Source organism: Nannospalax galili, unplaced genomic scaffold, assembly GCF_000622305.1.
Source record: "Nannospalax galili isolate Female #2095 unplaced genomic scaffold, S.galili_v1.0 scaffold1526, whole genome shotgun sequence".
NCBI classification, from domain to species: domain Eukaryota; kingdom Metazoa; phylum Chordata; class Mammalia; order Rodentia; family Spalacidae; genus Nannospalax; species Nannospalax galili.
In genome coordinates, this window is record NW_008354768.1 from 129,890 (window position 1) to 155,763 (window position 25,874).

Sequence of the window (25,874 nt, forward strand, 5' to 3'; positions counted from 1 at the left end):
AATAAAATATTTTTTTAAAAATCCTAGAAAAAGAAAAAAGTAATCAATGCTATGTGATAATCACATGCAAATTTGGAGAACTACCTATCATTTCCTGACTAAAGATTTCTGGTAGAGTCAACCTTAAATTTTTAATCAGGGACTGGGTTTAACTCTTTCATAATGATACAGATCAACAACAGAAATATCTTAAAGCAAGTGTTTGAGAACAAGATTTAATGCAAGCTTCCTAACACTAAATAGAATTCTGATGTAACTTTTGTTTGGTTGGTTTCACTGAGACAGGCCCCCTGTATGCATGTAGCCCAGGCTTACCTTTAACACAGATCCTTTTGCTTCTGCCTCCCCAGTGCTGAGATCAAGCTCAAAGAAGGAAGAGGAGGACAAGGAAGAGGAAAGGGGCAGGGGGGGGAGCCACCAAGATTTGAAATCTATTTTGTGAAGTAGAAGAGTCTACCCAGAAGAGTCCAGAAATATATTCGAGTACAGACCCAAGAACACAATTCTACTATACTCTACACAAAAGGCTCATTTTTTTTTTCTTTTTCATTTGGTTTGAGACAGGGCCTCCCTGTAGCCCCTAACTTGGAACTCATTATATAGACAAGGCTGGCTCAATCTCAGAGATCCACCTGTCCTCTGCCTTTGTAGAGATTAAAGGAGCACGCAACCACACCGGGCACAAATTTGTTTTAATTATACAAGATAAGTCTCATGATTTTTGTTGTTGTATTTTATTCTTCAAGACTAGTCCAGCCTGGCCCAGAAATCACAATATTCTTGCCTCAGCTTCTCAAGTGTAGATTGCATAAAACCCAGATCATCTCTAATTCTGTAAAATATATTCATAAGTGTTGTATAAGTTAATTTCTAAAGTACTCGTCCATAAAAAAAAAAAGTCAGAAAAATTTAGACTGCATTTGAGTTTGGCAGCCAAATAAAATTAAAGTTCACGTGGACATTCAGACAGAATCAGCTTAAAGGTGGTGAGAGTGACATTTTTTTTTTTGTTCTTTTGGAGGGGGCTTTTTTGAGACAGGGTCTCCCTGTAGCCCCAGCTAGCCTGGAGATATATAGACCAGGCTGGCCTTGAACTGAGAGAGACATTTCTAAGCTCTTTGTATCTTGGTGTTGGTTTTTCTGAGGTAAAGATTAAAGTGGAGCCAGGCATAGTGGTACATGCCTTTAATCCCAGCACTTTGGAGGCAGAGGACAGTGGATCTCTGTGAGTGCAAAGCCAGTCATAGTCAGTTCCAGGCCAGCTGGGGCTACAGGGAGACCCTGTCTCAAAAAGACCAAAAAAACAAACAAAAAAATTTTAAGTAGAATGAGAAAGAACAGATATAGTAAAATTGTCATCTTTCCCTAATTAGAAACATAAAATCATCTGGAAAACATAATTTTTCCCTCATCTATTTCTTTTCCATGATCACAATTTAATCCTTAGAGGGGAAAAAAAAAAAACCTAGAACATCACTAGGCCATCCAAGTCAGGTATTTCCTACTTCTGTAAGGTCCACAGAAGTCTGGGAGTACAGCTCAGTGTTATAAGGCCTGCCTGACATGCTCAAGGGCCTAGGCCCCCATCTCCAGCAGAAGGGGAAAATAGACGTACCTATAGTAAATATGTGAACAGTCAATTTCAAGAGACAGAAAGTACAATAATGGTCACCAGAGGCAAGTAACCACTGGAAAAGATAATAAACTTGATGAGTCCAGACATGACATAGTGCCACTGAATTACACATTGAAAAGTGGTTAAAATATTTTGTTACTTTTAAAGAAGTTATTTAAAAAAAAAAAAAAGAAGAAATTCATATTCTGACCAACCTTCAAAGCCCAAAACCCAACCTCTAAAGTACAAAATCAGATTAAACCTTCTGTTGTAGTCACCATACTGTATGTAATCCCAGCCCTCAAGAGGCTGAGGTAGGAGGACTGCAACAAGTTTGAGATCAGTCTGTGCTACACAGCATCAGGCCAAGACTTTTCTTGTGAGGAAAGTAATTGTAATACATAACTATAATCGCAGCTCTTGGGAGGCTGAGGCAGGAATATTGCAAATCAGAGACCAGCTTAGACTATAGAGTATTCCAATTCAGCCCAAGATAAGATGAAAGAAAGAGAGAAAGAAAGAGAGAGAGAGAGGGAGGGAGGGAGGGAGGGAAGGAAGGAAGGAAGGAAGGAAGGAAGGAAGGAAGGAAGGAAGGAAGGAAGTCTTCATACTACCAAACATCGAATTCTTGCTTATACTTTACATTCAAGGCTTAGAGTTTATCTCAGGAGAGCGTTTGTCTAACAAGTGTTAGGCCCTGGGTTCCACCCTAGTACTACCGAAACAATTATTGTGTGTTGTTGGGTATGCATGCCACAGCACACACATGGGAGGTCACAGGATAACCTTGTCAGTTCTTTCTTTCCACCTTTATGTGGATTCCAGAGATTGAACCCAGGCTGTCAGGTTTGTGTGGCAAGCACTTTTATCTGCAGAGCCAGTTTACCAGTCCATAAAACTATCTCTTTTTTTTTTTTTAATCTTTTTGAGACAGGGTCTCCCTGTAATCCCAGCTGGCCTGGAACTTAGTATGTAGACCAGGCTGGCCTTGAGCTCAGAGATCCACCTGCCTCTGCCTCTGCCTCTGCCTCCCAAGTGCTAGGATTAAAGGCATGCACCACCATACCCAGCACAAAACTTTGTCTTAATATACTTCACTGTGCTTCATAAAAAGAAAATTCAGCCAGGTGTGCTGGTGCACACCTTGATCCCAGGCACCCGGGAGACAGTCAGTTCTCTGAGTTTGAGACCAGCCTGATCTACATGGCAAGTTCCAGGCCAGCCAGGCCTATACAATGAGACCCTGTCTCTAAAAAAGGGAAAAACCCAGGGGTTTGAGATACAGCTCTGCAGTTAAGAGCTGGAACTCTGGTTCCAAGGAATCCAGTGCCCTCTTCTGGCTTCCACAGGCACCAAGCACACTTGTAAGTACACTTACATACATATAAGCAAAACACGCATACACATTAAAAATAATAAATCTTATATATAAAGAAACCCAGTCAAACTGCATTTTACCACACATCTTTAAATAGCTGAGAATATTCACATAAGGCTGTGTGCCAACTTAATTCATAGGATCCAAGATTCAGAAATGTGAAATTCTCCCACACCTACTAAGAAAAGCCCAGTGATCTCTAATGTAAGCAGTGATCCTAATCCTATATATAGCAGCTAAGTCAAGTGCCAAAAAAGTTGCTAAGTCAAGTGACAAAAAGCATATGCCACGGCTCAGAAGTAGCACATACCAAGCAGCACCAGCACTGGCTCACAGAAGGCAATATGGCACTACCCGACTGCAATCTGAGCATGATGAGGCTGAGGCAGGATTGCAAATCCTAGACCTCCTGGGCTACATAGTAAGACGCTTCCTCTAAGAGGCATATCTGTAACAGTCAGGAAACCAAAGTGGTAAGATAAAAAGCACTAAATATCTGCTGTGCTGGGGGAAGGGAACTGGCTTCCACAGTGAACACTGAAAGACGGACAAGGTCATCAACAGATCATGTGAAAGTCAAACACCTGACTGGTTCCTCAGACATAGGGAACATTAAAAGAACAATATTCACTTCTCAGGTGTGAATATGAAAAGTTTGTTGACACAATGTATCATTGTGATAGGGATATTTCTTAAATAATGTTTGAAAGGCAATACCACTGATCAAAAATACGTATACAGTTGTGTGTTGTATGTACTCTGTTCTTCTGCCCTGATTTAGACTGAGCCCAGGGTCTCGTGCATACAAGCTAACCATTCTCCCTGAGCTATGTCTCTAGCTCCAATAACCTAAATATCAATATTATCTCGGAAAGTTACTTAAACTCTGGTGATTTTAACCACACAAGCATCCAACTACATCAAGAGTGAAAGAGGCTAAGAGACACATGGCCTAATATATTATCATCAATATTTACAAGGTAAAATTAGTTTCTGGACAATATACTGTGTGTAGTATTCAAGACAACCTTAGATAAAGTTGAAAATAATTATTCAGGTGTGGTAATCTCAGTGCTCAGGGGGCTGAGACAGAAGAACTTTCATGAGTTTAAGGTCAGCATCAGCTACCTGGTGAGTTCAAGGGTATCCTGGGCTACAGAATGAGACGATATCTCAAAAAAAAAAAAAAAAAACTATGAAGCACTTTGGCTCACTTAATACAATCAGCTCTGTACTCATCACCGCTCTGTACTCATCACCCATTGCATGACATTAGATGACAAAATTCAATGTACACTGAAAGGGCACATCAATACTGATAACCAGAACTTTCTATTAAATCAACACTGACACCTGGGAAAGATGATCAATTTTTGCTCACAATACTGAGTTCCTTTTGCCATTTCACAGGACCACATATACCAACCCTAGAACCTCCATTTCTTTGGCTGATTTCTACATCGGACTAACCTAGGACTTCTAACAAAAGAAATACAGGGTGCTACCAATTCCTAAGTGCTCTCTGAATACTTCTTCAAAATAACGTATCTAGAAGCACACTGACATCCCACAAACAACACATTTCACTTTCATGTGATGCTACCAAGTACGCAGGACAGTAATAGAAAATTTAGGAGAGGAAAAAAATCTCCCAAATACTTTTCATGGAAAAAAAAGCCTAATTAGCTATTGTAAATTAATAAGATAAAAATAGAAAGTAAAAAAGAATGACAAAACCAACCCCTCCTCGCTGACCATCTACGTGTATGGAACGGATGTGATCGGCCAAGTCTGGGCTAGAGTTGAAACACGCCTGGCACTGGTCCCAACAGCAGTTATAGGCAATATTTTTGCTTGAAGAAGTAGTGCTTCCTTGTCCGTTCATCATTGCTGGAGTTGAACGCCCACTGGAAATTGTGCTGTCTACGTCCATTATAGTACTGCTTATGCTGCAAGAGAACAAAGTCTGTGTTACTCCTAGAAATGCGCGGTCGTACGATCTTATAAACACTGATACAATTACAACATTCCACCGCATTCAAATATCATATACTAGCCATGTTCTCTAGTAGAGAACAATGCTTTGAAATTAGTTGGCCCTTAAGTGCAAATCAAGACAACAATACCACAGGTATGTCAAAACAAAATACAGAGCCGGGTGTCATGCCTATAATCTTAGCACATGGGAGGCTGAGGCAGGATGATTGCTAACAACTTGAAGATAGCATGAGAAACAGAGTGAGATGCAGTGTGGGCTCCATAGCAAGAATAGCTCAAAAACAAAGCAGGGTCTAGACAGGTAGCTAATAGCAGAACATTTGCCTAACATGGGCAAGGCAATCTGTTCAATCCCCCAGGCACAATAAGTCTCTAAAGGTACCAAACCCAAAGAATAAGTCTTCTCTGGCCTTCAAGGAAAAAAAGAAGTAAATTTTTATATTACATTTTTTTAGGGAGGGAGCAACTGGCAGGCGTCAAGTCTCTCAGATCATCAGATCTGGCACCTTTACCATCAGATCTGTTGATCCATCTAACGGGTCCCCCAAAATCTGAAAGTCTTACCATTTTGCCCAAGCTGGCATTGCTTAAATTTAATTTCTACCCGACAAAAAGACCAAAATTATTTTGTGAAAAGATCTTGCTAGGTAACCCAGGCTAGCCTTTTTAACTCCTAATCTTCTTGCCTGAGTCTTCCCAATGCTACAGTTACAGGTGGGCACGGACACGCTCAGCTTATCAACAATTTTAGCTGTTTCCCTCCCCTCAAGATTTTTTTGGTTTGGAGCTTTTGTTGTTGATTGGTTGGCTATTTTTTTATTTTTTTTTATTTTAGTCTTTTTGAGACCGGATCTTCCTGTAGCCCCAGCTGGCCTAGAACTCAGTATGTAGACCATACTGCCTCCCAAGTGCTGGGATTAAAGGTGTGCGCCACCACACCCGGCTGGTTGACTAATTTTTTATGACGGGCCTCTTGTAGCCCAGACTGCCTCAAACTTTTGAGTAGCAAGGGACAGCCTTCAATTCCTGATCCTCCTCAGTCCACCTTCCAAGTGCTGAAATGATAGGCATGCACCACTGCTCCTGGCTCCTCCATGTTAAGCTGGGTTATGAAGAAGTGGTAGGCTGCCTGCATAGTATGTACACAGTCCTGGGTTCACTTTTCAGCACCAAAAAAAATTTAACTAAATTCAGTTTCAGGCTGCAATACAGCTCACTGGCAAAGTACTTACCTATCAAGTGTGAGGCCCTTGTTCCAACCCGTAGGCTCAAGCGGAAAGAAGGGGGAAAGGAAGGGGAAGACAACAAGCAGGGGGAGAAGAGAAAAAGGAACGGCGGGGGGGGGGGGGGTGCAAGATGGCTCAGAGGATAAAGGCACCTGCTACCAAGCTGGATGACCCAAGTTTAATCTGCAGGACCCACATCGTGGAAGGAAAGAACCGGCCCCTACAAGCTGTCCTCTAACCTCTGTATGTATATACAGATATAGTCACAAAATAAAAATATAAAAATTTGCTTCTTTAAAAAAGAGAAAAAGCTAGGAATGTAGCTCTGTTGGTGGATTACTTGCCTAGCATACATGGAGCTCTGGTTTATCTCCAGCACCACATAAATGGTCCTGGTGGCGTTCCTATAATTTCAACACTTGGGCAGTGGAGGCAGAAGGATCAGAAGTTCAAGGCTGGGCTATAAGACACAGAAAGGGAAGGGGAAAGGGAGGGAAGGAGGGAGGAAGGAAGGAATCAGTCAGTCAGTCAATCAGTCAAACAAAACTTCAATTCTCAACTAGATATGGCAGCTCATATCTGTAAATTTCAGCATTCTGGAGGCTGATGGAAGAGGACCACAAGTTCAAGATCAACCTGGGCTACAGTGTGAGACTGCCTCAAAAACAAACAAAATACTAATTCTGGAGTTGGGGATATACTTTAGTGATAGAGCATTTGCCTACCATGCTTAAAACCCCACCACAAAAGACAGAACCAACTCATGAAGCCAAGTTGTCCTCTGGCCTCCATGCACCTAGCATGACACACATACCCTCATACCTTCACACACACACACACTCTTAAAAATGCCATTAAAATTTTTAGAGATTCAACCACAAGCCCGGTATGGTGGTAATCAACTTTAAACCCAGCACTTGTGAAGCAGAGGGTTACAGGACAGCCAGTGCTCAAAAAAAAAAAAAAAAAAAAAAAAAAAAAAATTTATGCATTAGGGTTCTATTTAAAAATTCATTTGAGGAGAAGTTTCAAACAGTATTGAAAACCCATTAATTTGTTTTCATTGTGATCAATACCTGATAACTGTACATACTTGTACGGAAAATGATGTTTCAGAATAAATACACATGACACTGAGAAACCCAGGCTAATTAGCATATCCACAATCATATTTTTTTGTAGTAGATCCAAAATCCTCTCTCCTAGCTATTTTGAGATACAGGACACTTTACTATTTATTATAATCACCCTGCTGTGCAATAAAGAACACCAGAATTTATCCTTCCTAACCACAACACTGTACCCTGTAAACAGCTTTTAAATTATTTTCTCAACAGACATCAAAATTGTCAGCTACTAGGATACTAAATAGCAGTATTGTTTTTTCCCCCTGCCCTGGTCTTTTTTGAGCCAGGGTCTCCCTGTTACTCCAGCTGGCCCAGAACTCACTATGTAGACCAAGCTGGCCTTGAACTCAAGAGATCTGCCTGCAACGCATGTGCCACCACAACCAGCAACAGCAGTACTTTTACATTAAAAAGTTAGAAATCAGTGAGCTTACATATAGAATGACAGAAAAGAATGAAGTAGCGGGGCTGGAGGGATGTCTCTGAGGTTAAAAGCACTTTGTAGAAGACCCAGATTCAATTCCCAGGACCCACATGGCGGCTAACAACGTCTGTAACTCCAGTTCCAGGGGATCCAAAACCCTCTTCTGACCTCTGCGTGCACTGCATGACACGGGTGCACTTACATGCAGGCAATGCACCCATACACTTTAAAATAAAAAATAATAAAGACAATATTTTTAAAGAATGTAGTAGAAAAACAAGACAATCAAGGGGTCTAAGCCTTTTCTTCAGGAAAGGTAAGTTCCTGGTTTGAGAATTCCAGTAAAAACTGTCACATTTCTAATGGATCTTGCTTTTTTATTCCCACCCATCAATGAAAAACAATCTTTAGGATGCCTTCAGTTCACCTAATTATTACCAACTCCTTCTACCTGTGGGGTGTTAGGGATGGAACTCCAGGACTCATGCACACTAGGTGCACTATGACACTGACATCCACAGCCTATATAGTATTCTGTAATTCTAACATTTCAGAATAGAACATAAACCAGTGTGGTGTTGCCCGTCTATGATCTCAGCACTTGGGAGGTGAGACAGGAAGATCCCAACACTGAAAACAAGAGCTCAAAAAGGCCAGGTGTGATGGCTCACAACTATAATCCCTGAGCTCCAGAGCCTGAGGTAGGAGGATTTCAGAAAGTTCAATGGCAGCCTGAATTCCAGACTAGCCTGGGTAAAAGAATAAGACATTATCTCAAGGAAAGAGAAGGAAAAAAAAAAAAAAAAAAAAAAAAAAAAAAAAAACCAGAATGGCACATGAACATATATGACCCTATATTTAGAATGAAAAATGGCTTAAGATGGAAAATAAAAATTTCTACAATCTAAAAGCACTTAGCAGGGTCAGAGAAGACAATATAACCTTAAGCTTTTTATTGTGTTGTTTTGGGTGGTTTTTCTGACACTGGGTCTAGCCCAGGCTGGCCCTGAGCCACAATCCTCCAGCCTCCTGAGATTACAGCCAGGTGCCACCATGTCTGGCAAACCTTAAACTTTGTGACTGATAATAAACAAAACATATTTAGCAAATTGCAGACAATTTCAGAACCATACATCAGATTCTGAATTTAACCAAACAAGCAAATAAACTGTGTCTTTCATCTACAATACTGTGAATTCACACCTTTAGTCCCAGCACCTGAGAAGCAGATACAGGTGGATCTGTGAGTTCAAGACCAGCATGAGTTACATAATGAAATTGACTCAAAAGGGGGGGGTCCCCATACTATGTCTCTCATACATTTTTTATGATTATATTTTATTATTTTTATTTTATGTGTATGAGTACTATATTGCCTACATGTATGTGAGTGCACCCATGTGCCATTTCTATTGGAGGTCAGAAGAGGGCATTGGATCCCCTGGAACTGGAGTCAGGACAGTTGTTAAATACCATGTGAGTGCTGGGAATTGAACTCAGGTCTTCTGCAAGAGCAACCAGTGCTCTTAACTGCTGAGCCATCCTCTCCAATACTTCTAATCAAAATTATTAAAGGTAAAAACTCATTAGGGATGTAGCTCAAGAGTACAGTGCTTCTCTAACATGTACAAGACCCTAAATTCAATCCAAAGAACTGCAAAAAGAAAAGGAGGGAGGGAGGGGGAGGGAGAAACAGGGCCACACCGAAAAGAACTCAGAGAGATACACACCCAAAGAGATAGTAATGTAGCCCAGGTTGTGGAGAAGTCCTGGGTTCATCTCCAGCACCATATAAACCAGGCATGGTATAATACACCTGTAAACTCGGCACATGAGGTGGAAGCAGGAGGAGCACAAGTTCAAAGGCATCCTCTGCCAGTCTAGGCTATATGAGACCCTATCTTAAAAACAAGCAAAAGTCAGCTGGGCGTGATGGCGCACGCCTTTAATCCCAGCACTCGGGAGGCAGAGGCAGGTGGATCTCTGTGAATTCAAGGCCAACCTGGTCCACATAGTGAGTTCCAGGACAGCTGGAGCAACAGGGAGACCCTGTCTCAAAAAGACCAAAAAAAAAGAAAACAAAACAAAAACAAGCAAAAGTCAAACAAAACTTACAGCATGCAAAGTATTTGAAAGTTTCCTACATACAACTTGAAGAGTGGAAACTACTCCATTCCTCATCTGTTGGAACATTCTAGAGTTATGTGCCCTGCTACTTATTGTAAGCCTTACAAAGGCTAGATGTAGGGGGCATAAAGGTAGCTCTGAAGATTAAAGATGCTTGCTAAGCCTGAGGACCTAAGTTTGATTCCCAGAACCCAGGTAAATGTGGAAGGAGAAAACTGACTCATGAAAATTGTCCTCTGCAGCTAAAAACTATCCGTAACTCCAGTCCCAGGGGATCTGACAGCTTCTTCTGACCTCCACGGGCATTGCACGACATGGGTGCACTTACCTACATGCAGGGAATACACGCATACACATAAAATAAAAATAAATAAAATTTTTTAAAAAAGTTGTCCTCTGACCTATGCACATGTACAATGGCACGCATGCCAACAACATACATACATACATACATACACACACAATCATATACATATAACGACGATAATAATAAAGCTAAAACTGAACCAGTTCAAATAAACAGGCACTACAAGAAAAATCAGTCTATTATTTATTGAAAATAGAAAGCAATTTATATAACAGGGCAATTAATATACATCAGAGGGGTAGAAAGAGCTCAGTGGTTAAGAGCACCGGCTGCTCTTGCAGAGGAACCGGGTTTGGTGCCCAGCATACACGTGGTAGCTAACAGCCATCTGTAATTCCAGTTCCAAGGGATCCAATACCCTCTTCTAACCGCCAGGGGCACAGCATGACTCAAGTACACTTACACACACATGCAGTTGTAACACTCATACACATTAATTTTTTGGAGGGGGGTCTTTTTGAGACAGAGTCTCCCTGTACCCACAGCTGGCCTGGAACCCACCATGTAGACCAGGCTGCCCTGGAACTCACAGAGATACATCTGCCTCTGACTCCCAAGTGCTGGGATTAAAGGCATGGGCCAACATACCTGGCTTACACATAATTTTTTTAATTAATTTAAAAAAATTATTAAAATAGTTATACAAATCTTTCTTATGTCACTCTTCTTAAAATGTGGTACCAATGGCTGGATGTGGTGGAGCACACCTGACATCCTGGGCTACATGAGAACCCATCTCCAAAACAAATGCATGCGTACACACACACACACACACACACACACACACACACACGTGTCAGTACACTGAGTTTAATCCCACCCTTGAATCTAAGGTTTAACCCCAACCTGAATCTAAACAGGTGACTGCATTAACAAATTTCCAGTTAGGGTACAGAAGTACAGTTTTAGTCAGGCATTCTTGGGAAACCCAGCTCAGGAATTCTAAACTACCGTGTAAATAACTTTCTTCCCCTGAAACCACCATGCTAAACAGCTAAGGGGACACAACTCCAGTCCCCCACTGTCTGTGTCTTCCAGACTAGACACCAGACAAGACACATGCAGCAAATCAGTGAGTATTATGGTCTGAATAAGAAATGTTCCATCGGGCTGGAGAGATGGCTCAGCAGTTAAGAACACTGGCTGTTCTTACAGAAGACCTGGGTTCGAATCCAAACACCACAAAGCAGCTAACAACTGTCCATAACTTCAGTTCCAGGGGATCCAACAGCCTCTTCTGTCCTCCGAGGGCATTATATTACATGACATAGGTGCACTTACCTACATGCAGGCAATACACACATATACATAGCATAAAAATAATAAATAAAATATTTTTTTTAAAAAAAGAATGTTCCCCTATCATAGCCTCCAAGTATTTGGACATTTTGTCCCCAATTGGTGGCGCTGTTTTGGCTTTGGCAGTGTGGCCATTCTGAAGGAAGCACATTACTGGGGTGGGCTTTCAAAGTTCTTAATCCTTGCCTGTGCCTGCTTGAAGAAGTAGTCACAGGCTTTCTGCTCTGCTGCCATGGTCCTGGACAGCATGGACTCTTTCCACTTCAACTGTCAAATTCTTCCTTATATAAGCTGTTTTGGTCTGTTTATCACAGCACACAGAAAAATAACTAATACAGTGGGCTTCCTGCTGACTCCAGTTCCTAGCCCTTAAGCTTCTCCCCCAGCTGACACGAAGCAGAAGTGAGCCCACCCAGCTGGACCCTGGCCACACTGCAGGTTTCTAAACAAGCCCATGCAGTTTTAAAACCTAAAGTCAGGCATTGGGGGGGGGGGGGCATGCTTTTTAATCCCAGGATTCAGGAGGGAGACTGGTACATATGCGTGTTGGCGGCCAGCCTGGTCTACATTACCAGTTTCTGGCTGGCCAGGGTTACATAGTAAAACCAGATCTAGGGAGGGAGGGAGGGAGGGAGGGAGGGAGGGAGGGAGGGAGAGAGAGAGAGAGAAATTAAAAAGGAGCCAGGTATGGTGATGTACACCTTTAATCCCAGCACTTGGGAGACAGGCGGGGGAATCTCTGAGAGTTCAAGGCCAACCTCATCTAGGCTGCAGGGAAACCCTGTCTCCAAAAAAAAAAAATCATGTCACTTGCTTTCATCAAAGGAGAGTATGCAGTAATGACTAAAACTTTAAGTGTCATCATTATATACTCAAAGGAAAAAATTTTTTTTCATGCTTTTACATTTATTTATTGGTGGGAGGCATGCCTGACATGGTATGTGAGTATCAGAGGGCAGTTCTCTCCTTCCACCATGTGCTCTCTGGGGACTGAACTTTGGCTGACAGGCTAGGAAGCAAGCACCCTTACCCTCTGAGCCATCTCACTGGCTTAAAAGAAAAATTTTTAAATATATTATTTATTTAGGAAATAACTGAGGGCCATTGAAATGGCTCAGCCAGTACGAGTGTTTGCTGAAAACCCCTGATACTCAAATTCAATCCACAGAACCCTGGTAAGGTAGAAGATGAGAACAGATTCCTTAAAGTTGTCCTCTAACCTCCATATGCACACCCATACACATCATACACCACATACGATAATAAAAAACTAAATGAAAAATTATTGAGCCGGGCGTGGTGGTGCACGCCTTTAATCCCAGCACTTGGGAGGCAGAGGCAGGCGGATCTTTGTGAGTTCGAGGCCAGCCTGGTCTACATAGTCAGTTCCAGGACAGCTGGGGCTACAAGGAGAACCTGTCTCAAAAAAGACCAAAAATAAATAAATAAAAATAGTTGAGAGGGCTGGAGAGATGGCTCAGTGGTTAAGAGCACTGGCGGCTCTAGCAGAGCGACCTGAGTTTGAATCCCAGCACTCACATGGCAGCTTACAAGGGTCCATACTCCAGTTCCAGGGGATCCAACACCCTCTTCTGTCCTCCAAGGGCACTGCACAACACAGGTGCACTTACATACATGCAGGCAATACACAGATACACATAAAACAAAAATAAATAAAAAATAATAATTGAGAGTCAGGTGTGGTGGTTCATGCTTACAGTCTCAACACAGGACACTGAGGTGGGAAGACAGCAGAGTTCAAAGTCAGTCTGTCTACAGTGTGAGAACAAAAAAGAAGGAAAAAAAGGGCTGGAGAGATGGCTCAGCAGTTAAGAGCACTGACTGCTCTTGCAGAGGACCTGGGCTCAATTCCCAGCACCTACATAGTAGCTAACAACCATCTGTAACTCCAGCTCCAGGGGAATCTGATGCTTTCTTCTGACCTCCTCAGGCATTGCATGATATGGGTGCACTTACATACATGTAGGCAATACACTCGTACACATAAAATAAATATTTTTTTAAAGAAAAAAAGAGGAAAGAAGGAGCGAAGGAATGGAGGATACAAGGAGAAAAAGAAAGAGGTTGAGAAGCTGGGCCTGGCAGCACTTAAGGTGGCAACAGAGTGTCAATTCATGGTAATCCTCAGCTACAAACTAGCTGAGTTCAAAACCAGCCTGGGCTACATGAGACTATCTAAAAAATCCAAAATCAATTAACCAATCACATTCAACAAGTCAATTAGATTCATTAAAAAAGCTAACTTAGGGGGCTGGAGAGATAGCTCAGTGGCTGCTCTTGCAAAGGACCTCAGTGCAATACTCAGCAGCCACATGTTGGCTAACACCTGTCCTTAATTACAGATCCAGGGGATCCTATGCCCTCTTTTGACCTCCGTGGACACTACACAACACAGGTGCACTTACATACACGCAGGCGATACTCATACATATAAAAATAAAAATAATTTTTTTAAAGTTAATTTAAGGCTAGGGCATGCACAGAAAACAATGTCCTTGGATACACTTTGTCCTGAACTTATAACTTAAAGTCACTCAAACAGATATGAACTTGACAATGTCATCATTACCCAACTCCAAATTCCAGTTACATATGGGAGGTCACTTTATCAAGGCCTGACCACTGAGTTTGTACCCAAAACTCCACACGGTGGAAGGCGGACTCCTGCAAGCTGTCTCTGACCTATGTGCATATCCACAGTGACACACACACACACACAAAGACACACAATAATAATATTTTTTAAGACATATACTCAAGAAGAATTAGGAAGAAAGGTACAGAGAAGTGCCATTTCACTATGTGTCATACGTGTTTTATAAAAAAGCGAAGTCTCCCTAAGGCCCTTCTTGCTCACCTAAGGTGAGAGTCTCTTTGCTCCCTGGTGACCCAATTAATTTGTCATATGAATGACTGTAAAGACTCTCTCTTTCAGAGCAAACTCCCAAACCTAGTTGTGCCCTATATGCAGTGAATGCTCATGTTTTTAGGACTCTTAAGGTAAGTAAAATATATGACTCTACCACACAGTTAATCATAAGAAATTAAAGGCACACTAAAAATTATTAACCAAAACCAAGATAGTCTTACTGTAATTACAAGCTATTGTCACTGTAATCTAAATAGTCAAAATGGGTTTTTCTAATCAAGAAAAAGACTACTGTCTATCCCTACAATGACGTCTCTAAATAGACAAGATTTTTCTCCCCAAGACCCAGCAGCATACACTAAATTGGTCAAAAGGGACTTCATGCAACAATGATGAAACGCAGTCTGTGGAAAACAAGCAAGCTGCTTTCTTCTATCTCCACTATACACTGCACACTGAGTTTGTTTTATAACCCAAGCAGACAGCCCTTTAACATCACTCCACCCACAGTCCTCAGCTAGCTTACAAAAGAAGCAAGTATGATCAAGAAGATTAAAATAGTAGAAACATCCTACTTTAATACCACTGCACAGTAAGGTACAATCTTTTACTTTCCTAAAAAACATTTCTGAAAAAAAGTGCATGCCAAAAATCGTGTTGAAAAAGGTCTGGCGTGGTGGCACACACTTTTCATCCCAGCACTCAGGAGGCAGATCTCTGTGAGACTGAAGCCAGTCTGGTCTCCATAGTTTCACGGCAGTTGGGGTTGCAGAGAGACTCTGCCTCAAAGACACCCACTCCAAAAAAAATAATAAAAGGGTCTGGCAAGGGGCTAGAGAGACGGCTCAGCAGTTAAGAACACTGGCTGCTTTTCCAAAGGACCTAGCATCCTCCTGGCTACCAACACCTTTCCTTAGAGTTCCAAGGGATACAACACCCTCATTTTGGCTTCCATAAGCATTATACAACACAGGACTTAACATATATGGAGGCAAAACAGTCATACACACAAATACATCAAAAAGAAACTTTTTTAAAGGTCTGCTGGGGGACTGGAGAGATGGTTCAGCAGTTAACAGCACCAGCTGCTCTTGCAGAGGACCGGGGCTGAGTTCACAGCAGCACATGACAGCTAATGCCTGTCCTTAATTACAGTTGCAAACTGGGTTACATGAGTTCAGTGCCCAGCACCCACATAAAGGCAGTAGGGGAAGGGGAGACATGAGTACTACAGGCTGTCCTCTGACTGCCACATGTGCACCATGGTGCACAGATGCATATGCACACAAAATCAATGTAATAAAAATAAAACATTCTTCCTTCTGAAAAAAATTTTTTTTTTAATTTGTGCAGATGGGCCTAAATATGATCAAGGTGTATTATGGGAGATGTACAAAAATTCAAAAAAAGAAATGGTTTAAGCTGGGCGTGGTGGCGCACACCTTTAATCCCAGCCCTCGGGAGGCAGAGGCAGGAGGATCTCTGTGAGTTCAAGGCCAGCCTGGTCTACATAGTGAGTTCCAGGACAGCTGGGGCTACAGGGAGACCCTGTCTCCAAAAGACCAAAAAAAAAAAAAAAAAGAAATGGTTTAAATATCTGCCACTGGGCTGGCTGCTGCTCATACTTGTAATTCCAGTACCCAAGAGACTGAAGCAGGAGGACTGCTGTGACCATGAGAATATCCTGGGCTATAGAGTTCCAGCCTGGGCTACAGTGAGACTCTGCCTCAAAAATAAAATGTCTTAAATCTGCTATGGAAGCAACACTCACAACCATATTTACTTGAGAAGTTTTAAAAGTCAGTGTTGCACTGTGGAGATGATTTCATCATCCACGTTCTGACGTGAATGACTACACTAGTCTTCAACGTCTCAAAAGACATGTTCTAAGCCAGATATGATGGCACATGCCTGCAATCCCAGCATTTTGGGGGCTGGAGAGATGGCGCAGCAGTTAAAGAGTTGGACCTACAAGCATGAGGACAGGAGTTCAAATCCCCAGAACCTTAGTGAACAACAGGTAGGCATGGTAACCCACTGCAAATCCAGCCAGGGAAGGTAAAGACAGGAGAACCCTGGAGCAAGCTGACTACCAGGACTAGCCATGTAGATGAGCTCTACGTTTGACTGAGAGATCTTGCCTCTGCACAGAAACACAGACACACCAGTGCCACATGAACCTAGAAACACACCACATAAACATGGAAAGGGGGAAAAGGAAAGGAAAACAATGCAAAGGCAAGTTTCACAATTATAAACGAACTAATAAGTGTCTTGATAAAAGACCAGCACCATTCTAAAACCTCACTGTTTTCTCTTTTTTTGAGATAGATTCTCATCTAGCCCAAGTTGGCCTTGAACTTCACTTACATAAGGATGACCTTGAACCCCCTGATCCTTCTGTTTCCACATCCCAAATGCTGGGATTATAGATATGCACCAGCATGTCTGGCTTGACATTTTGTCCTTCTAGAAAATCCAAAGTTTAAATGAAAAACAAAAGCCTGTCACATACTAGAAAGTACTGAAACTAAAGAGAAAAACACCAAGACCCCAGAGGAGGCACATGCCTGTGGTCCCAGTACTCAGCAGGCAGAGCCAGGAAGATCACAAGTTCCAAGACAGATTGGTCTACATAGGGAGTTTCTGGCCAGCGAGGGCTAAAGTGAGACCCTGTCTCAAAACACAAGCAACCAAAGGAATCTGTAAGGAAGCAGTTTGGTCAGCCACACCCTTTGCCAGTTCTGCAACATTCATTTGCAGATACTTGCCATATGTTTAAAATATTTTATTTTTATTATTTTTATCTTATGTAAGTGTATGCATGTATGCATGTAACTGCACCTGTGTTGGGCAATGCCCATGGAGATCAGAAGAGGGCACTAGATCCCCTGGAACTGGAGTTATAGACAGTTGTTAGCTGTCACGTGGGTGCTGGGAATCAAACTCAGTTTCTCTGCAAGAGCAGTCAGTGCTCTCAGCTGCTGAGCCATCTCTCCAGCCCCACTTGCCACATATTTAATGAGGGGTGTCACTCCCGGTACTTTTTGGCAGTACATTTTCCTAATAGTAACAGATCACTACTGGCCATCATCAGCTCTCACTTAGGCAGTTTCTGTCTCCTACAGTCATAAGGTCAGAGCTACACACAACTGCAAATACATGTCCAGCACATACCAAGGTAAAAAGATTGTGTACTGAGTAATCTATATGCAATCCACAAAACTGTAGTGCAAGATAGAAACTCTTGTCCCCTTTTATATATGAGACCCAAAGAAGAGGTAAAATAAATCCTATTGCTTGCTGTCATTTCAATTTACTGCTAATTGAGGTCTCAGCTAAACCCACAGTATTGTTAAGTACTACAAAGATCTAAGTGAATAAAACTGTCCTGATCTCAAAAATATCACCTCGCACTCCAGAGGCTGCAACCAGAGGATGCCAAATTCAAGGCCTTCCTGAACTAAAGAATTCAAAAGTAGTCAGAGCAACTTAGTGAGGTCTTGTCTCAAAATAAAACAGAAAGAAATGCTGGGGATGTAGCTCAGTAGTTTAGTGCTTTTCTACCACAGGGCCGGTTCTGGGGTTCAATTCCCCAAAGTGGAAAAAAAATTAAAAAGCAAAAAATGCTACTGTATGGGTTGACAAGATGCCTCAGCAGGTAAAGGCACTTGCAACCAAGCCTGAGGACCTAAATTCAACTCCCAGGATCTACCTGATAAGAATCAACTCCTGCAAGTTAGGGTTTTCTTCAGAACCCGTTCACATGGGGGCATCACACACACACACACACAAAGACAGAGGTAATTTAAAAATTTTAATGCTACTGTATATAACAAGCATACAACAAGCATTCCAATAACGTACATCCTTGGGACTGAATGCAGCTCGGTGGTAGAACACTTGCCTAGCATGTCCAAGGCCCTGGAATCAATCCCTAGCACCATAAAAAGAAGAAAAGTTAACATCAAGTAACATACATTCCCTAGAATAATTCACATGATTTCACATGGACTTTACAGAGGAGAACTAAAGCTCAAAGTAGTACCTCAAAATCTTAGCATAGGCAGTAGTCTCATGATGTGAATTATCTTCTGGTTCCAGATTACAAACACTTCCCACTCCAATACACTACATATCCCTTTCACCTACCCAGAGCCAAAGTCAAGATATAAATATGGGAATGAAAACCACAAAGAATAACATGCACTTATTATCATTTTAGCCAGGTGTAATTGCACATTCCTGTAATCCCAAATACTCAGAAAGATGAAGCAGTAGGATCAAAAGTTTGAGGCCAGCCTGGGCAATTTAGCAAGACCCTGTCCCAAAGTTAAAAAAAAAAAAAAAAAAAGGCTGGATATAGTTCAGTGGAGCCTTCACAAAGGTCTTCAATCCCCAACACACACACACAAACACACACACACTCACTCACACAGATTTGTTTTTATGTAAATTTATCAGCATCATGCTCTAAACTTAACTGACCCAACTGACCACTATTTTTTAAATGACAAAGAAAACAAAAAAACTTTTTTTGGTCTTTTTGAGACAGGGTCTCCCTATAGCCCCAGCTGCCTGAACTCACAGAGATCTGCGTGCCTCAGCCTCCTGAGTACTCGGACTAAAGGCGTGCACCACCACACCCAACTAGGAAAACCAAATTTAAGAAGGCCAGAAGAGGAACTGGAGAGATGGCTTGCCTGTTAAGAGCAGTGGCTGCTCTTGCAGAAAACCCAGGTTCAGTTCCCAGCACCCACATGGCAGCTAACAATCACCTCTAACTCCAGTTATGTGGTGCACATACACACTTGCAGGCAAAACACTCACACACGTAAAATAAAATAGATCTTTAAAAAAGGGGGTGGAGGTCCAGAAAAACCAAGGATGCTAGTTTGTGCATGGAATTCCAGCACTTGGAAGGCTGAAGGATTGCCACAAGGTCAAGAGCAGCCTGATCTACCTATCAAGTTCCAGACAACCAGGGCTACATAATGAGACCCTGTCTAAATAAGAATTAATAATAATAATAACTATAATAATAGGGAAAGATGGTTCTGTAGTCAAGAACTTGAACTGCTCTTACAGAAGACCAGAGCAGGTTCACAACCTCTTTAACTCCAGTTCCAGGGATTCCAATGCCCTCCTCTGGTCTCCATGGATACTGCACTCACATGCACAAACTACACACACACACACACACACACACACACACACACACACACATTAAAAAAAAACAAAATCTTGGGTACTGAAGAGATGGCTCAATGGTTAAGAATGCTTGCTACTCTTACAGAGGCCCTGGGTCTAGTACCCAGCATCCACATAGTGGATCACAATCGCTGGTAACTCCATCTCCAGAGGGATTCATTGCCTCTGGGCTCCATGGGCACATTTCATACACACACAGACACATACACATAACAAAAAGTAATGGAAATAGAATTTTTTAAATTAAAGTTTTCTACTATTAGTGACTGCAAAACCTATCTATACCTCAGAATTAAAAATCTAGGCCGGGCGTGGTGGCACACGGCTTTAATCCCAGCACTTAGAAGACAGAAGCAGGCAGACCTCTGTGAGTTTAAAGCCAGCCTGGTCTACATCATAAGTTCCAGGTCAGCTAGGGCTACAGTGAGACCCTGTCTCAAAAAAGGACCAAAAATAAACAAACGAAATAAAATAAGAATTAAGAGTCTAAGGACAATACCAAGATAAAGTGGTAAATATTCTGTTGTGCTGGCTTTCCACAGAAATGTCCTATATACACAATATCTAGGCTTAACGGCAGCAACCTAACCTACATACAGAATTCAAAAACTGACCCAACAAAATGGCCCTGATGTTTCTTAAAGTTAGTGCCTCCTCAGAACCTTCTGTAAGTCAATCATGAAATCTGCAGGTTTCTCTTACTGTTCTACTTTCATTCTTTGCAAAGCAAAACCTTAGTTAACTGAGAGCAACAGACCAATCCATTTGAAGCTCTTCTCCCCAAAACATAGTAAAAATAAAAGGGGGCAGGAAAAGCAATCTGGAAAGGCCGCAGGGCTGAACAGAGATCCATCATGAAGTAGGAACAAACCATTGCTTTAAGCCCAAGTATTTTATTGCCTCAACCATATAGAGCTTAGAAATCTTGGCAATAACCTCAACACTTGGTGTTAAGTTTAGAAGTTTGGCCTCTACACTAGAAAAAGATCTATCTAGTACTTGAACACTGGGCAGCTTTCCTAATACCAAAGTGAATTATTCCTCAGAATTTGGAATCCATAGTGCCAGGAGTCCAAGCTTTGCCCCACAGAATGCTAATGGCCTTTGTGACCACCCATTTTCGCATTTTGTTTACTATTTTGCTCTAGTAGTCTGCTGATCTTCACATGTAGGCACACGAGCACACACATACACACACACACACACACACACACACACACACAATGCTGATCTTCACAACGAGAGAGAACAAAGTTTTGAAAGCACTACTTTTTTGGCATACCTAAATATTCCCAAAGACAATTCTATCTTCATCACCAAAGTAACTACAATTAAATGTCAACCTTAAGATTTTGAAACTTGGGGGCTAGAGAGATGGCTCTGTGGTTAAGAAAACATACTATTCTTACAGGTCCCAAGTTCAGCTCCCAGTGTCCATGTAGGGTATCTCATAACTCACTCTAACTCTAACTCCAGTGAATACAATGCCTCTAGCCTCAGTGGGCACCTGCACTCACGTGGGACACACACACACACACACACACACACACACACACATGCATACACACATACACGCACACATAATAAATCTTTAGAGAGTCTGAATGTTACCAAACTATGCTTACAAGCTTATTACTGGTTTTATAAATAATACTTTTGTACTACATGTCATTTAGTCATTTTATAAACTAGTCATTCCTCACTACAACACTTCAAATATATTTCTAAATGACGCCTTAGGTCACATATTCTAATATCTAAGTATATTCTTTCTATAACTAGGACAAAATATTTTAGAAATGTTAACAAATGATAAAGCAGTCCTCAAATGTTCAACATGTTTTCAAAATGATAAACTGAGCATGCTAACAGAAAACTTCTAACTATACAAGGTGCTGCTGTCAAAGGAAAGCCTGGTCATTTTAGTAGGATTTTTTAAACTACTACATCCTTCCATCAACTAAAAAAACTAAACTCCCTATCATGAAATCAACCTGTGACATCTAAGGGACGGCCTAGGAATTATGGATCCTAGACAAAAAGCTGCTCACACCTGTAATCTCAGCATTCAGGAAGCTGAGGCAGGAGGACAGCCACAATTAGAGGACAGCTACGCTACAGAATGAGTGCTAGGTCAGTCTAACACAGGGCAAGACTGTCTCAAAAAACAAACATACAAAACCTGCCAGGTGTGGTGGCACACGACTTTAATCCCAGCACTCAGGAGGCAGAGACAGGCTGATCACTGTGAGGTAAGCCTCATCTACAAAGCAACTTCTAGGCCAGCCAGTGCTACAAAGACTCAGTTTCAACAAAACAAATTATGGTATGGATCCTTTCCAAATGTAAATAAACTCTAAAATATATTCAAAAGAATCAAATCAACAAGGAGCAAGAAATTATCAAGACCACAATTCCATTTCATTAGTGGAGTTTTTTCAAACAAGAATATGTCTACTGCACTGAAATACACCAAGCAAATGACCAGAGTTTGATCCCCAGAACCCACATTAGAAGGAGAGAACTGACTGAGGCAAACTGTCCTTGACCTCCACAAATGTGTCATGGTACACATGCACCCACACACACAGACCAATGAATAAATTAATAAGTAATGCAAAAAAATTAAAAGGAGGAGCAAGCAAGCACGTGTCATTATCAAGCTTTAACCTTATCTGGACAGTGATCTTACTCTTTCCTGAGATATGTCAAAATTACTCATTCAATATCAAAAGAAACCAAAATTCCACTTACTCAACTATTGCTTAACCAATAACTCAGTCTCTTGAAAGGAAGTAATGGACAGATGTTAAATAAAAATTAAAAATCAAAAAAAAAAACTATGCTGGGTGTGGTGGTCTGCGCCTTTAATCCCAGCACTCTAATCTCAGCACTTGGGAGGCAGAAGCAGGCGGATTTGTGAGTTTGAGAACAGCCTGGTCTAAAGACTGAGTTCCAGGCCAGCTGGGGCTACTGGGAGACCCTGTCTCAAAAAGAACCCCTCAAAAAAGCGCGATAAAAATCCACCACTTAGAATACAAAGTTTTCCAAAGCAATCAAAAATTATAGTAACTGAAACATGCTATTACAATATATTAGCTAAATACTGCGGAAAAATGAAACCCATTTTTGTCTACATGCTACTTCTAACAAGCTCTAAAAGTGCTAAATGTCCAGACAACCTCCCCCATATGTGACTTTAAATAACACCCAGGACTGGAGCATCACTACGCAGTACCAATTTTAAGTCACGTCCAAATTTTTTTTTACCCTTCGTGGCTGAATCTTGCTACCCCAATTCTTTCCGATCCTGCAAAGTTACTATAAAGGGCATCAATTCACTATTCTTTTCCACAACCTTAGGTTTTTCAAACTTTCTCCCAGATCTGTCCACAATTAAAATCCCGGCAGAGACCACCCTAACGACGACTACACGGGAGTTTGGGAAGCAATGACGGACGGAACAGCCAACAGTCTAAAGAAAACTGAGGTCGGGGTCTCGCCGCACAAGTTAGTTCTGCGCTCCAGGCAGACCAGCCATGTTGGAAAACACTTGTCAGGTGCAGCCCTGCCAGGCGCTGGGAACGCGGCGGACCAAGCTAACCTTGAGTACCGGGGTGTACATCAAGAGCCTCCGGAGCTCGGCGGGCGTCGGGCGGGCTGTCTCCGAGGAGAGCGGTCCTCCGTCCGCAGCGGCGGCGAGGAGGCAGAGTTGGGGGGTGGGTTCCGAGTAGGAGCTGCGGCCGAGAGGGGCGCGGCGGCCGCCCGGGATTTCCCAGTGGAGGCTGGGGGAGGGGCCGGGAGCTGCGGGGGTTGGGGGTGGGGACGGCGGGGGAGTCCGCTCTGCCGGGTCCGGGTGGAGTCCCCTCGTCCCCTCGGCAGGTTCCGGGGGTCCAGGAGGAGGGAAAGCATCGGGAGCGGGAGTCCTCTCGATCCCCTCGGCGGGGTCCGGGTGGAGTCCCCTCGTCCCCTTCAGTGGGGTCCGGGTGGAGTCCCCTCGTCCCCTTCAGTGGGGTCCGGGTGGAGTCCCCTCGTCCCCTTCAGTGGGGTCCGAGTGGAGTGTCCTCGTCCCCTCGGCGGGGTCCGGGTGGAGTGCCCTCGTCCCCTTCAGTGGTGTCCGGAGTCCCCCTGACCCCCTCGATAGGCTCCGAGGAGTCCCCTCGTCCCTACGGTGGGGTCTGGGTGGAGTCCCGTCGGTGGAGTCCAGGAGCGCCCACGTCCCTTAAGTGGGGTCCGGGAGGAGTCCCCTCGCCGGTGGAGTCCAGGAGCGCCCACGTCCCTTAAGTGGGGTCCGGGAGGAGTCCCCTCGTCCGCTCCGTCCCCTCGGCAGGTTCCGGGGATCCAGGAGGAGGAAAGGCATCGGGTGCCGGAGTCCTCTCCATCCAGCTGATGGGAGTCCAGGAGTCCCCCGATCCCCTCCTCGTTCCCCTCCGTGGGATCTGGAAGGGGTCTCCTCCTTCCCATAGGTCCCCCCGGCAGGGTCGGGGAGGACTCGGCTCGTCCCCTCGGTCGCCCTCGGTCCCTTCCGCCCCTCGTCGTCCCCATTCCCTCGGTGGGGTCCAGGAGGAGCCCCCTCGTCGTCCTCCGGTCCCCCCGTCCCTCCGAGCACGACGGCGGCGGACCCGCGGCACACTGACCTGTCCTCCGAGTCCATGCGGCTCAGCGGTTCCCCGTCCGACGACATCTCCAGGCTGCCGCGCCGGCCCCCGGAGGTCGCGCTGCTCCCGCCGCCCCCGGTCCCGTAGCCCTCGTCGCCGCCGCTCGACACCACGCTGCTGCTGCTGCTGCCGCCGCCCGGGCCGCCCGGACCGCCCCGCGGTCCCTTGGGCTCCTCCAGGCCCTCCTTGCCGTCCCCATCGCCGCTGCTGCTGCTCGCCGCGCCCGGGCTGAGCGAGCGCGTCTCGTCGCCGCTGCTGCCTCCGCTGCTACCCACCAGGCTCTCGGCGCTGCTCTCCTCCTCCGCGCCGCCGCTGCTACTGCCCTCGTCGTCGTCGTCGTCGTCGTCGTCGTCGTCCTCGCCCGCCTGGCTGGCGCTCTCGGGGCTCGGCTCCGACATGGTCTCCGCCTCGCCAGCCCCCGCGCCGCCGCCCGCGCCGCCGCCGTTGAGCAGCAGCGCGGCCACCGCCTCCGCCTCCGCCTCATCGTCGTCGTCGTCTTCGTCGTCCTCGGGCGGCTCGATCCGGCCGCGCGCCACCGGCCCCGGGCTGCCGGGGGGCAGAGGACTGAGGCGCGAGAGCTCCTCCAGGTCGGCCATGTCGGTGAGCGCGGCGGCCATGGCGGCGCCTGCTCCTCCTCCGCCTCCTCTCGCCGCCGCCGCCGCCTCCCTCGCGCGCCGCGCACCCCCTCCCGCACGCCCCGAAGTGCTCTCGGCCGCCGCCGCCGCAGAGCGGGAGGAGGGCCCGCGGGGCCGCGTCAGGAGACACACGCGCTACGGAGCCCGCGCGGGGACACGCGCGGGAATGCGCGCTCTCAGGCGAAGGACGCTACGCGCCTGCGCGGCGGCCCGCGGAGCCACGCCCCCGGATGCCACGCCCCTCCCGGACCGGCCCCGCCCCGCCGGGCGCTCAGAGTTTCCGCGGGGCCTTCCCACGCCTTCCCGAGCCGCATCACACGACAAAAACCCGAAGCTGGCGGGGATTTTAGAAAAGCCGTAGGCTCAGAGATGCTGCAGAGAGTCCCCTGGTGCAGCCGGACCGGAATGGACCGAGCTCCTGGCCTACCGAGCGCTTGCCGTCCGCGAGGAAGAGGCTCTGAAGAAGAGCAGAATTAAATAAATGCCGTTGCGTGACGGGTCGAGGCCGCGTGCATGACCGGGTGCTGCCCTCCCGAACCCCACCTGGCCCGGATCCTTTGGCTCCACGTCTTCAGAGTTTGCACCTCTTGAGCCCCTAAAACATTTTGTAAAGCGGTGTACATCCTGATTTGATTGAAAGTGACTCTGCTCTGGGCGTGGTGCTGCATGCCTGTAATCCCAGTCCCAGTACTCGGGGAGGTGAGGCCCGGGGTGGGTTCAAGACCAGCCTAGGCTGCAGAGTGAGGCTGATGGGGGGAAAAGTTTTTTATTTATACATATATGTAATATTTTAACAAGCTAGGAAAAAAATTCAAGTGACTTTACTTCCTTTGGGTTTGGAGACCGGGTCTCCCTCTAGCCCCAGTTGGACTGGATTCACTCTGCAGCCCAAGCGGGCTGAGTGCTGGGTTACAAGCAT

General features: G+C 44.6%; 1 protein-coding gene across 6 annotated transcripts in view; it reads right to left on the bottom strand.

The window, feature by feature from the left end:
- Aebp2 (AE binding protein 2) overlaps positions 1 to 25,141 on the bottom strand; it is a 72,067-nt gene extending 46,926 nt beyond the window's left edge. For 2 of the 6 annotated variants that reach the window (XM_029555448.1, XM_029555451.1), the window contains exons 1-2: positions 24,300 to 25,137; positions 4,735 to 4,942 (exon numbers count right to left, since the gene is read on the bottom strand). In XM_029555448.1, coding sequence (XP_029411308.1) covers positions 4,735 to 4,942; positions 24,300 to 24,937 — 846 coding nt within the window. In that variant the 5' untranslated portion in view covers positions 24,938 to 25,137. Of the gene's footprint in view, positions 1 to 4,734; positions 4,943 to 24,299 lie in introns of all 6 variants that reach the window. The other 4 variants (XM_029555449.1, XM_029555450.1, XM_008851940.3 and 1 more) reach the window with 3 other exon arrangements.
- Positions 25,142 to 25,874: the final 733 nt, after the last annotated feature.